The sequence below is a fragment of the Lontra canadensis genome, unplaced genomic scaffold (genome assembly GCF_010015895.1).
Source record: "Lontra canadensis isolate GAN:19392208 unplaced genomic scaffold, GSC_riverotter_1.0 scaffold9, whole genome shotgun sequence".
Classification (NCBI taxonomy): domain Eukaryota; kingdom Metazoa; phylum Chordata; class Mammalia; order Carnivora; family Mustelidae; genus Lontra; species Lontra canadensis.
Window position 1 is genome coordinate 13,889,270 of NW_022631003.1, and position 12,781 is coordinate 13,902,050.

General features: G+C 44.1%; 1 protein-coding gene across 2 annotated transcripts in view; it reads left to right on the plus strand.

Annotated features, from left to right (window-relative positions):
* The first annotated feature begins 764 nt into the window (after nt 1-764).
* The window catches only part of GRIP1 (glutamate receptor interacting protein 1), a 663,043-nt gene continuing 651,026 nt past the window's right edge, over nt 765-12,781 (plus strand). For both annotated transcript variants that reach the window (XM_032854882.1, XM_032854884.1), the window contains exon 1: nt 765-946. In XM_032854882.1, coding sequence (XP_032710773.1) covers nt 889-946 — 58 coding nt within the window. In that variant the 5' untranslated portion in view covers nt 765-888. The remainder of the gene's footprint in view (nt 947-12,781) is intronic.

Sequence of the window (12,781 nt, forward strand, 5' to 3'; positions counted from 1 at the left end):
GAGGGCGAAGTTAGCGAATCCGTGGCTGCGAAGTCTCCACTCGGGGGAGGGGGCGACGGCCAGGGCGGGGGAGAGCGGCGAGGAGGAGGAGGGACTAGAGGGAAGGACACTGCCCCCTACTTCATCGAGGTCGTTGCCTAAGCCGCCGGAGCCGCGGGTTGGGGTTTTGGGAGGGAGGAGTGGCGGCCGCGGCGGAGCGGCGTGGGCTCCGCACCCGCGGCTCGGTGCCAGCTCGGTACCTGGCTGGCCGGGCGCGCCTCGCAGGCCGGCAGCCCGGGGCGCAGAGGGTGTGAGCGCGCGCGCCCCCTCCGTGCCCGCTCAGCCTCGCGCGCGTCTCGGGGGAGGCTCCGCCGAGAGGCGCCCGGGGAGCCCGCAGCCTCAGTCCTGCCGCCCGCGGAGCTTTGTGCGGCGGCGGCTGCTACGAGTCCCACCTGCTGGCGGCGGAGAGACAAGGAAGGGGAAGAAGAAGGAGGAGGGGCAGGAGGCGGCGGCGCGAGCCCACTCCTCCCGCCGGCGCCCACCTCCCGGGGGGGCTCCGCAGTCCCCAGCTCTCGGCCTGCACGCGGCCCCCGCCCCCGGCCCGGCACGGCCTGTCGTCCACGCCGCGGCGGCCGCTGCTGCAGCCCAGGCAGCCCGGCCCGGCCCGGCCCCGCCGCCGCCGCCGCCACCGCCACCGGGAGCCGCCGGCGAGTTTGAGGCGAGCGCGGGGCGCGCGGCGCCGCCTCGATGTGCCCGGGAGCCGCCTCGGCGCCCCAGCCCCGCTGAGCAGCCCCGAGCGCGCCGCGGCCGGCCCGAGAGGGCGAGCGGGGAGGCGCGGTGAGCCCCGGGGAGAGGGGGCGAGCGAGCGAGGAAGAGCGAGCCCGAGAGCGAGCGCAGGGAGCAGACACCATGCCGGGCTGGAAGAAGAATATCCCCATCTGCTTGCAGGCGGAAGAGCAGGAGAGAGGTGAGTGAGGCGACGGGGCGGGGGAAGGCAGGGAAGGGGGGTCCCGGCCAGGGGCCGCCCCCGGTGCCTCCCTCTCCCCCAGCTCCCCCCGACCTGTTCACCGGCCGACGGGGGAGGGGCGCCGCGCCCTCCCGGGCGGCGGGCGGAGAGAGGCGGCGCCTGGCGAACTGGACGAGATTTCTTTCGTGGGGGGGTGAGGGGAGGGAAGAAGGGGAAAGAGGGAGGGGGCAGCAGCAGGGAACTTTTCGCTTGGGGAAAGGTTTTGCCGGGGGGTGGCACGTAGGGGGTACTCTAGCTTCTCCAGGGCCCGCTCGCACGTGGAGCCCCGCGCGCCTGTCTATGGGGTGGGTGCTGGGGGGGCGGGGAGTCCTGCAGTGTTTTAAGTGACTTTTCAAACTTTCCTTCTCCCGCGGCCGCCTTCGCGGTGTCCCCGCCTCTGGCTGGGCTTCGATGGTGCTACGGTGCCCAAAGTTGCTGGAGATTGAGTGCGGAGGAGGAGCAGGGGGAGGAAGAGCTTGGGGGCGGGAAGTGGGCGCTGCCGCAGGTCTCTGGAGGGGGAGGGGAGGAGGGGAATGCTGTCCCTAGGCTGAGGGTCTGGGGCCGGGAGTGATGCCTAGGAGACGAGTTATGCCCTAGCGCAGTCCCCGCTGTCAAGTTAATACCGCAGGACTGCGGGCTTTTCATAATTACTGTCTATTTTCTTTTGTAAAGGCGGCTGTGCGTGCCAGGTTGCTTGTAGACCTTTTGTGCTTCTGCCTGACAAAGTGTGCTGGGCACGTTGCTTCTCAGTGAGTCGAGGAGAGGAAAGTTGAAGGCCCTTTGCACTTAAAAGGCTTAATTCTGTTGAGGTCATTCCATGCTGTTTGGATTGTGCAGAGGTTGGCCAGGGAGTTCAGCTCGGTAACCTGGATATGATGTACCGAGTGCACCAGAATTTCCTATTACCGCCCGCCCCCCCGCCCCCATCCCCGGGCCAAAGAGGTGTGCGCCGTGTCTGGGCTAGCATCCAGACGGACCCTGGCTGGCAAGGTCCATCAGGCTTTATTCCCTTGCTCCTCCCACCCCTGCCGGCCCTGGCTTCGAGGAAAACGCTTTAGAATTGGATGTGTTTCAGGATGCTGGGTCCTCATGGGCTGTGGCAACAGTCGGTGCTGAGGTTAAATGGTGCTGTGTGGGTGGGTGAGTGAGGAAAGCAGGAGGCGGCAAATCTGGTGTGTGGAGAAGGCAGAGCTTAAATTTCAGCAGCTTGATGGGCTGATATGGAGGGTGGTTTGGTTACTGGGCATGCCAAAAGTTTCAGGCTTTTGAAATAATGCTTACTGCTGAAGAGCCAATGTACTGATTTCCAGTTTTTCTCTAGGTGGCACAACCTGTCTTTGGTTTATATCCTGTTTAATGACTCAGGGAATTCATCCCTTTTTAACCACTTCCTTATAAGATATGTGCATTTATTTTCTAGCACTCTTTCTGGCTGGTGACCTTATGTTTACCCACTCAAAAGGCACCCTTGCTTTAGAAATGCCCCTGCTTTTCCCTTTAGTAAACCATATCTTTAAAGTTGCAAATGGTGGTACCAATAATTTATAACCAGGTAAAAGCACTAAATGGAAGCATTCTGTCAAGCATGGAGTGTCTGTCCTATCAACTAAATGTCACAATGAACTTGGTGCTAAATGGATCTGTTTGCTAAAAAAAAAAATTGCAATTCTGCCAACAAGTTTTATCTGAATGCTGAAATGGGTAGATTTTGAGGTTGTGACAAAATGTACTTGTATGTCTTTTAGAAGTATATGTAACTATGAAAGATGATCACCCAATCTGCTTGGTGGAGATAAGACTGAATTTCCTCCAGAACATAAAAATCTGAGTCAGAAATTGGGTGTTCTACTTTATCTTTTCCAATAGGAGAACCAGGGATGTTTGTTACTTGGTGTCTTTTTACACCTTAAGGATTTCTTCTTGCTTATATCATGTGATGCTTTTCTAATTAGTATTGTTTCCAATTTGATTGTCACATTTCTTTTTGAGGTCCTGATCTATTGGGAATGTACAAATATATGTGGTTTGTTTCTTTTAAAATCTCCTACCTGCTGTTTGTGTTTTGGTTGTGTGTGTCGGTGTGTGTGTGTATGCACATAGAAACACATATTTTTAAATTAACTGAGCTGCCTGCTTAATTTTTAATGCATATGTCAAAGGACACTTCTTGTAATTGGCTAATTTTTTTTGGTGAATATTATTGTAATGTGCAATGTTTTCTATTTGTATTTGTAATCAGCTTGTATTTAGTTTTTTTTTTTCCTTGGAATTTATAACTTTAAATGATTCAAACAGTTTTGAATTAGTTCTTGTTAAATATAAACAAAAATATTGAACTATCAGGTTGGTCAGGAAAGTAATGAACATAGAGGGAATAAGTACGTTTTAAATTTTGTCTGGGGATAACATTGGCCAAAATGCCAATTTCTAATATCATTAAATTCTAAGGTTGGTTGTGCTCATATAACCATTGCTTTTTTCCACATCCTCCCCCCCCAACCCCGCCTCCCCGCCCAACTGCAATTTCCATTTAAACATTCTAAAACCCATTATGGAGACTACTCTAGCATAACATTTTTTCATGTAGATTTTGTTTAGCTAAATCTCTTCCTGAAACTTAATGCAAATTAATATAGACTGCTAGCTTCATTAAGGACCACATATTTGAACAAGTATTTCTTAGCATTATTCTTTTTAAAAAAAATGTTAATCTCAACGCAAAGATTTAGGGAAACTGCCTTCTTAGTATTATCGCATACAAAGAGAGAGTTGTATCATTTCTTGACATACCTACACACCGTTCATAACTTGGGCTCATCTCGAAGGCTTCTGTCAAGATGATATTGAATGAACTGTTGCTACTGCCTGCAGTGCTGAGCAGAGCAACTGTAACACATAGGTTGTTGCAGTTAATGCAGTCAATTCCACAATGACCTGTTAAGATTCACCCACATACGATGACATACTATTAAAATTCAGGACACATTTATCTGCCCCCCCCCCCCCAATTTTCTGCTGGAGCTGATAAACCCAATCCATTGAGAAATCACCTGATAGGCTTCTGGGTAAATGTTTTAGGAGAAGAGAAATGATTCTGAAAACTGTTTAATATACCACTCGAATTAAATTAAGTAATGTATTAGTTGTTTTAATCTGCTTATTAGTTTATCATGTGTAATAGAAATACAGCTGTTAAGGAAAGTCTCAGTAATTAAGGATGCTTCCTTTGCCTTGTAGCTTCCCTTCTGATTTCTGTGGCTTTGGTTAGTAAATGTGTGTGTGTGTGTGTGTGTGTGTGTGTGTGTGTGTATTCACCAGGGGAAAATGTATGCATTTTGTATAGCTTCCTTTCTCTTCGTGTTTCTGTTCTTGAGTTTTGGAGGCATACAAGTAAACTTGAGAACTTCCCTTTGGACTTCTGGAGAAATTACCATGTCTGGGGTTTTGCTTCCATTCTGTTAACTGAGAATATTTGGATCTCTTTAGATAGAAAGAATTTAGTTTTTATGAAGTACCTATGAGAAAGCAAAGGTGGTTTAAGTAGTGTGCCTGTATTATATCTTTGGTCCATTTCATTTTCCGCACCTCAAGGAGATCTGGTGACTCTATTCTATACAACCTACTTATCAAAAATTTCAGTTTGAAATTTGACATTTGACTGGGGAGTGCTGTGGGGAAAAGAGAAGAAGTCAAAATGCATGGAGAGTCTGCTATGCATTGGGCATGGTGTTGGACACTTCACATGCGTTATTTGGTATAACCCTTACTTACCACATGCCTGTAAGGTAGGTATTATTATTTCCCCTGACAGATGAAGCAAATGATGCTCACAGAATGAAAAAAAAAAAGTGCCTAAAGTTAAAAAGACTTAGGGCACCAGTTTCTAAAGAAATAATGCAAAAAAAGAAGTTAAGTTACATTTCTTGAGATGAAATTTTTAGCATAATTATCTACAGATACACACACACACACACACACACACGATAAAACATGCATTTTTTTGGACCGAATAAACTGACATTAAATTTTTCATCAAGAATTCATCAAAAGGGTTTTTAGTTATATATAGTGAGACAAAACTTCCAAAGTATATTTTGGGCTTTTGACAAACTGACCAGGTAGGTTTATTAACTCTAACAATAAGGATTAAGGTATCAACATATTTTTGAGGAGAATTATTTGACTCCACTTAAAAATAATCATTTAAGAGAATGGCTTTTCCACCAAAGATGTGATAATTCCATAGTTTTCCTTCTTTCCAAAGAGTATTTGCCATGAAGGCAAGAATTAACAAGAATTAGTTATTTTTCCTCCCTGCGACAAACTGGGAAACTACTGTATTGTTAATAGCCATTGTGCATTTGCTTTTTTGCCAACATTTTATTTAATTAAAGCCATCCATCTGAACTCTCAGCCTAGCTATCTATCAGAAGGCTCAGTAGCCAAACAAGGGGACTTGAGAGAATACTTTTTTCTGCAGTAACCTGATTGGTTTTTTTCACCAAGAAAAAGAAGTATCAACTTAAGCTGGTAAAGGATATTTAGAATTGAATATCATTGTTTTAAAAACTGTTATATTAAATGTTGCAGGATGGCTGATGCCTTAAGGCACTTAGGATCCGATCAGCTTATTTTCAGTCAAATTATAATGGTAGTTTAGTAATACAAAATACAAAAGTAATAGTGATACAAAGTAACATGTCTAACAGAAAGACATTCAAATGCAAAAGCAAAAGCTGGGTTTGAATCTCTTGTTTTATCTTTTATTAAAGTGTATTTGTTGGGGGGCCTGGGTGGCTCATTCGATAAGCATCTGCCTTCAGCTCAGGTCATGATCCCAGGCTTCATGATGCCTGCTGGGCAGGAAGCCTTCTTCTCCCTCTCCCACTTCCCCTGCTTGCGTTCCCTCTCTCCTTGTCTTTCTCTGTCAAATAAAATCTTAAAAAAAAATAAATTATATTTCTTTATAAATTCAAAGTTTGTCTAAGTATAAATATAAACACCTACCAGTAAGAATTTCCTTAGTCAAGAAACCTACTTGTTTAGGCATGTCAGTGACCAAGGGGTACTGTCAGTTTTATGGGAAAGTTAATGTTCTTTGAATATATTTGCCAATTAAAATGCACCTGATTGACTTTCTTTTTTTTTTTTTAAAGATTTTATTTATTTATTTGACAGAGATCACAAGTAGATGGAGAGGCAGGCAGAGAGAGAGAGAGAGGGAAGCAGGCTCCCTGCTGAGCAGAGAGCCCGATGTGGGACTCGATCCCAGGACCCTGAAATCGTGACCTGAGCCGAAGGCAGCGGCTTAACCCACTGAGCCACCCAGGCGCCCCCCTGATTGACTTTCTTACTGCCTCTCATTTCGACAGTGATTAAACTTTAGGCAGCAAATCAGGTGTTGAAAAGAATGTGAAGACGGGGTTAGTATCCCCGCTGGGTTCCTTAGCTCCACCCAGCACCGTGGTGGACAACAAGGTACTGGAGGTCAAGCAGCAGTGGGTTTAAATCCCTTCAGCACTCCCTAGCTCTGTGGTCTCTTAAATCCTCTAAGCCCTTGTATTCTCTTCTTGAAGATGAGGACAAATCACATCCGCCTTACGGGAGGATTCAATGAAATTAACAAATGTGGAATTTATGACAGTACCTTTGATATAGTTCCCGGCTCGGTAAGAGCAACTCATTATTTTTATGATATCTTGATATAGATCTGTAAACTTAACACCTCAAGGTGTCCTGCTGATGAAATGATGAATTTTTATTCTTTAAAAACTTCATAAGCCAGTAAAAAAAAAAAAGTCCAGTGTTTTGTGAAAAGCCGTACTAAAACACAGAACATTATGGAGGCGAGGTCATTGATACATTCTAGTCTGGCTGACATGAAGATGAAGAAACTCTTAAAGCCACTTTTTTCATACATTTAGCAAACTTTTATTAACCACTAACTGCCATGTTGGGTACTGGGGATGGGAAAATCATGGTTCCCATGTTCAAGGAGATTATTATTATGTACACTTAGAGAGTCATGGATCTGACAAATAACTCAGTACCACCTCTCTTCTGTAAAGATTAGTGCATGCATTTCCCCATGAGGTGGGGAGGCTAGGTGGAGAAGATGAGACCAGAAAGGGCCAGATTTGGAAGGACTTCATATGTCAGATTGAAGAGTTCCTATTGTCTCCATCAGGCGTTGGGTTAAATGAAGGTTTTCTGATAAAAAAGTGAAGGGATCAGATTTATATCTTGGAAGGGTCACCCTAGAGGCAAGGAGAAAATATTCAAAAAGGGAAACACTGGAGGAGTGGGGTCACCGGGATGCTATGCCCTGTTTCAGGCCATGCAGATGTCCTCAGGAGGAGGACTTGGTACACAGGTGAATGTGGGAAATGTGGCGGCAGGGGGTGGGGTGGTGGTGGTGGTGAGGGGCCATGTAGGTCTCTGCTTTAGGTCGCAGTTAGAGTCAGAGTCGTATCGTAAAACCCAGTGCCTTGATACAGAGACTGGTATTCTTTCTACCTCATATTGCCTTTATATTGTCTTAACCAATTTTATGTAGGGGAAAAAATGTAAACATGATCTGATAGAACAATGTGAAAATAGAGGGCCACTAAAGTGATTGGACCATGGTGATAGCTTAATGTGCACTAGTTTTTTTTTTAATTATGTAAAATTCATATACTGTCTAATTCTAAAGGAAAAATAATTCTATGCATTAACCTTCTATAACTAATATGGAATTTTAAGTGTTTTTTTTTTTTTTTTAATTGAAAGAGAAAAGTGGTAGTCATGTTGTGGAAATGTTTTCCCTCATAATAGAATTGGGTGGAGTTTTTAATATTGTTTTCTGAAAACAGCTAAGTACTCTGTGAATAAAGTTTAAAAATGCTTCTTATACGGGACTCAAAATTAGAGAACTGGGGTTCAGGTCTTCTCTTAGCCATATTCCTGGTTGTTTGGCCGAGCCACAGCCTCCCCTCTGAACCTCCTTTTTCTCATCTCTGAAACTAGGATGATTCTTGGCATACCGACCCCCTGGGGTTATGTTATGGGGTAAAAGCTGTTATGTTACAAAGGGGAGAAGTAAAAAGTAAAAATCTAATTTTCAGGGCACCTTGTTGGCTTAGTTGGTAGAGTATATGACTTTTGATCTTAGGGTTGGAAATTCGAGCCCCAAGTTGGATATAGAGATTACTTAAAAATAAAAAAGTATCTTTAAAAAAATCTTAATTCAGTCTTCCAAAATGAAGTTCGGCTGTTATGAGGTTTCTCCATTAGGCTTCCATTTGTTACAAAACAACTCAAATGATGCAACTAAATGACAACACCTACAAAGCTGCACAGTCAAGACAGCCTCTTCCTTGATAATCCGGCTCAGACGCCAGGTGGACCAGGCCACCTGTGCCCTGTTGTTGGGTTTCTGCCTCCCTCCAGTCCCGGCTTCTGATCTCAACCCAGTGTCCAAGGGACCATTACTTCTCACGTTGAAATCATGTATGGAACCTTTTTACGGGAGAAAAAAATGTCTTGCAGGTCTTTACTGCTGCGTTCATTTTCATTTTGCCACTTAAATATGTACTAACATAAAACTGGGTCTAAACTCCTGATGCTTATAGCTCTGGTACAAGCACAGAACCAAAACAGATTTTACAGATGAAATACAAACAAAACTAGTGAAAAATCAATAATTTTCAAATTAATGACATTTATTTTTATGTGACTGGATATTATTTGCCTGAAACTAAATTCGCTCTTGGAGTGTGAATGTGGTCCTTGCCGCTGTGGAAAGCAAACTGTCACGTGTTGCTTTGGAAAGTTATATTGTCACTTTTTTTTTTCTTTTTTTCTTTTTTTCTTTTTTTCCTGGCTGAACTCCTTTGGAACCTTGGTTTTAACAATCTGTTGTCACTTGGTCTTTCCTGGGCATGAACACATCATTTACATGTGAAGTCCTCCATTCTTATTGGTCTGTTTTGCATCAAAGTAATCCTAAATACAAAACCCAGTATTGGCAATGCAGTTAGTAGCAATGTTAGGCTGCGTGCTGATCTACTTTAGTGCTGCTGCTGCTGCTTCTTCTTTTTTTAAGATTTATTTGTTTATTTGAGAGAGAGAGAGTGCCTGCGTGCAAGTGGGTGGAAGGGCGAAGGGGGAAACGGACAGAGCTAATCTCATGACCCTGAAATCACGACGTGAGCTGAAGCCAAGAATCATAGACTTGATTCCCCTGAGCCATCTAGGCACTCCCTACATTAGTGCTTCTTACACTACGCCTGGTGAAGGGCTCTTTCTATCCCAGTCTGATATGTGGTCCTATATAGCCCAGTGAGTGTACTGTGTCTCACTGGTGTCGTCTGAGTCTGGCCACACCTGTATTTGTCCCTACCCCGTTTATAGACAAATGAGCTCTTTAATCCTAGACTTGGATGTTGGGGCAATCCCATGTTCCTATATGAATTTCTGAACACCTGTCTTCATTTTCAGTATTTATGTAACCATGGACAAGTAATAAACAGTTTCCTGATTGACACTGACCACAGACCACTCTTTGAAGAGTACTGGTTTTGAATATGTTTATGTAGTTGGGGGTAGGGAGGAAAGTTCAGAAGGATGGAAGAGAGGTGTGTGTGTTAAAATGTGCACACTAGTTTTAAGATATACAAATGAAACGATTTATTTTCTATAGTGGCTCCCACCTTGCCTTTGAGATCCCATTCATATTGAAGATGGAAGACATCTGGTCTTATTAATTAATAAGTCTTCAGTTTAAAAACTCTTTGGTCATTGCTCTCATTTCTCAAGGGTTTTCTCTTCCCTCCTTCTCTTTATTCATTGTGTGACCCTCACTGCGTCCACTGCTCTGGACTTGGCATGCTTAGTGACTGGGCGTTGTGCCCTGGTCTCCACTGAAATGAGACTGTTCCTGTTTCGTCTTTGAATGTCATCCTGGCAGCTGATTTGGACTTCCTGGACCTTGCCATTGTCTCTACTTGTGAGATCCTCGTAGCCTGTGACCTTCTTGTCAAAACTAGGCCTTTTCTAGGTACCAGTCCTGCAAGGATTTCTGCATCCCTCCTGGGAGCCAGTAAGCACTTAACTCTTTTCCTTGAATCATGATGGAGTTTGTGGGATCTCGGGAGGCACCTTCATCTGCCCCTGTCCTACAGCACCTTCTGTGGATACCACCACTGTATTGTTCTGATGCTAAGCGTGTTGAGTGCTGCCTGTGCTAAATAACCATCATGCTGGGTGATGAGGGTCATTGGTCAAAATGTGCACCAACGCCCACAAAGCTTCACAGGTGTTACATATTCTTTCCTTTTGTACTTGTCAGGGAGTGTGGAGCCCTTGCAGAGTACTGGACATTTATATCTGATCATTTGTTCCCCTGCCCCTTCCTGTGTTTTTTTTTTTTTTTTTTTTTCCATTTTTCTGCTGTACCAGCTGTCTGGAGTGGCTTCAGTGACTTGAAAACTTAAAACTAGAAGGGATAAGAATCAGAAGGGTGAGTGAGTGATAGATCACAGTGAAGAGTCTTGTTCCCATTTCAGATGGGCGTCTTTCCCTAAGATCTGAATGTCACAGAAGAAAGAAATAAAGCAGCCCAGAGATGATGTAGCTTGAAGCTGGAGAGTCATTTTGACCAGTACCTTCTGTTGGTCTCCCTGGTATGCACACCTCTCTCACTTAATAGCTTAATAGCTTTACTATTACTATTTACTAGAAATCCATCTTTTACGTTGCATCAGCAAATGTGTGAACATGACAATTGACGTATTTCTTCTCACGACTGCATAATTGCAATGTGCATTAACTGTTAGATACCGATGTGTTTTAAAGGTTTACCTTGTATTTTGAGTAAAGATGTTTAAAAAAGATCCCTATATTCTTAAGACTTCTCGTGTGAATTGATGTTAGAATCATTATTTTACTAAGTGTTCATTTTGTTTTCACAGTTGTCGAATATAACAGACAATATGCAAATTTGATACAGAGTTTGACAGCATAAATAAGCAGTCTGTGTGTTTTTTTGGTACAGTTCATCACTTGAGAAAAAGTTAAGGAATATAGATTTTATGTGTTAGTACATTAAACAACAATAAAATGGTAGAAAATAACATAGGTGAATATTCAGATAACACAGTAGTATTTATTGGTTTGTTTATTGGGATATATAATCTGTGAATAGTTTTCCTTCTTTATATCTTCTAGCCTCAAGCATTTATAACTCTTATTACTGATATTCATAAATTCTATGACAAAGACTGAGCAGAGTATGCTACCATACTTGTGAAGTCACATTTCGACAGTCAGAAGGATTTCTACCCTGCCCACTTCAGAAGTGTCAAGATTGTTGACCAAAAGCGAATGGCATCTAAAATTAGATTTCTCAGATGAATTCAAGTGTTTCTTTTTAAATGTGTAATTTTCTAGTATGTGCAGAGCACATTTTCATTAAATGAAAACCCTGAACAAGGCAATATAAATTTAGTTTTTTTGTTAATGTTTCACTTCCCCCCCCCCTATAATTTTAGTTAGGAGAATGAAAATTTGCCAGGCTAGAATCAGACACCTGTGGTGTTACTGTATCTGTTGAGAAAGCACCTCATCTGGCTTTGTTCGTGAACTTGAACTGATATGATGCGCGTGTGTGTAAAAGCCCTACCAATGAAGAGTAGTCTTGTTTTCTCATCAACAGTATATGATATTATTGGGTGTGAGCTGGGTTCTCCATTCAATGACTTCATTTACTCAGAACCCTACCCTTTCAGTCTCTACACATCATACTGAAAAAGGAAGGGAGACGGGGTCCTAGTCTTCTTGGGATTTCATAAAATACCACAGACTGAGTGGCTTAAACAAGAGAAATTTATTTTCTCACTGTTCTGGAGGCTGGAAGTCCTTGATCAAGGTGTCATATCAGTTTCCTCTGTCCTTGGGTTGCCAACAGTGTCTTCTCACCATGTGTGCTCACATAGCCTTTCCTTGGAGTATGCATGAGTGTGGAGGTGGAAGGGGTGGAGAAGACTGTCTTCATTTAGGGACACTAATCCTGTGGGATTTGGGCCCCACTCTCATGATGCCATTTAACCTTAATTACTTCCTTAGAGGCCTATCTCCAGGTACAGCCATGCTGGGGTTAAGGGCTTCAACATAGGGACACAAACATTCAGTCCATAACACGCAGGAAGAGAAAATTAGTCCATGGTTTGTATCACGTTCCTGTACATTTACTCTTTCAGCGTCTGGAAACTGCTCCTTTGGGACAGAAGATGTACTTAGAAGATGGTTTAAAATACAGCCTCCCAGGTTTTTGACAGGTTTCCCACTGAGTATCTGTGTCCCCTACATTTGAATCTGGGCAGGCGTTTGGCTGCTTTAACCGGCAGGGTCCCCTGGACTGGATGCCATGTGCCTGCTGAGGCTGGGGTTCAGCAGACAATGCAGCTGCCCCCTTGTTGGCTGGAACACTTATGTTTGGAGCCCTGAGCTACCGGCTGGCTCTCCTGCTTCTGATGAGGAAGTGGGTTCTGTTGGAGAGGCCACATGTAGGTGCTCTCGCTGGCAGTCCTGGTTCTCAGTCTTCCCAGCGTAGGCCCTGGACAGGTGCGTAAATGAGCCTTTGGGAAATTTGAGCCCACAGTCGTTGAGGGCTCTGGCCTTCATATCTTCCTAGCGGGGGCCCCAGACCATCATGGAATCGATACAGGCCATTCTCTTTGTGTCGTGTCCGAATTCCAGACCTGCAGACGCTATTAGCATAATTAAATGGTTCTTAAAAAGCAGCTAAGTTTCAGG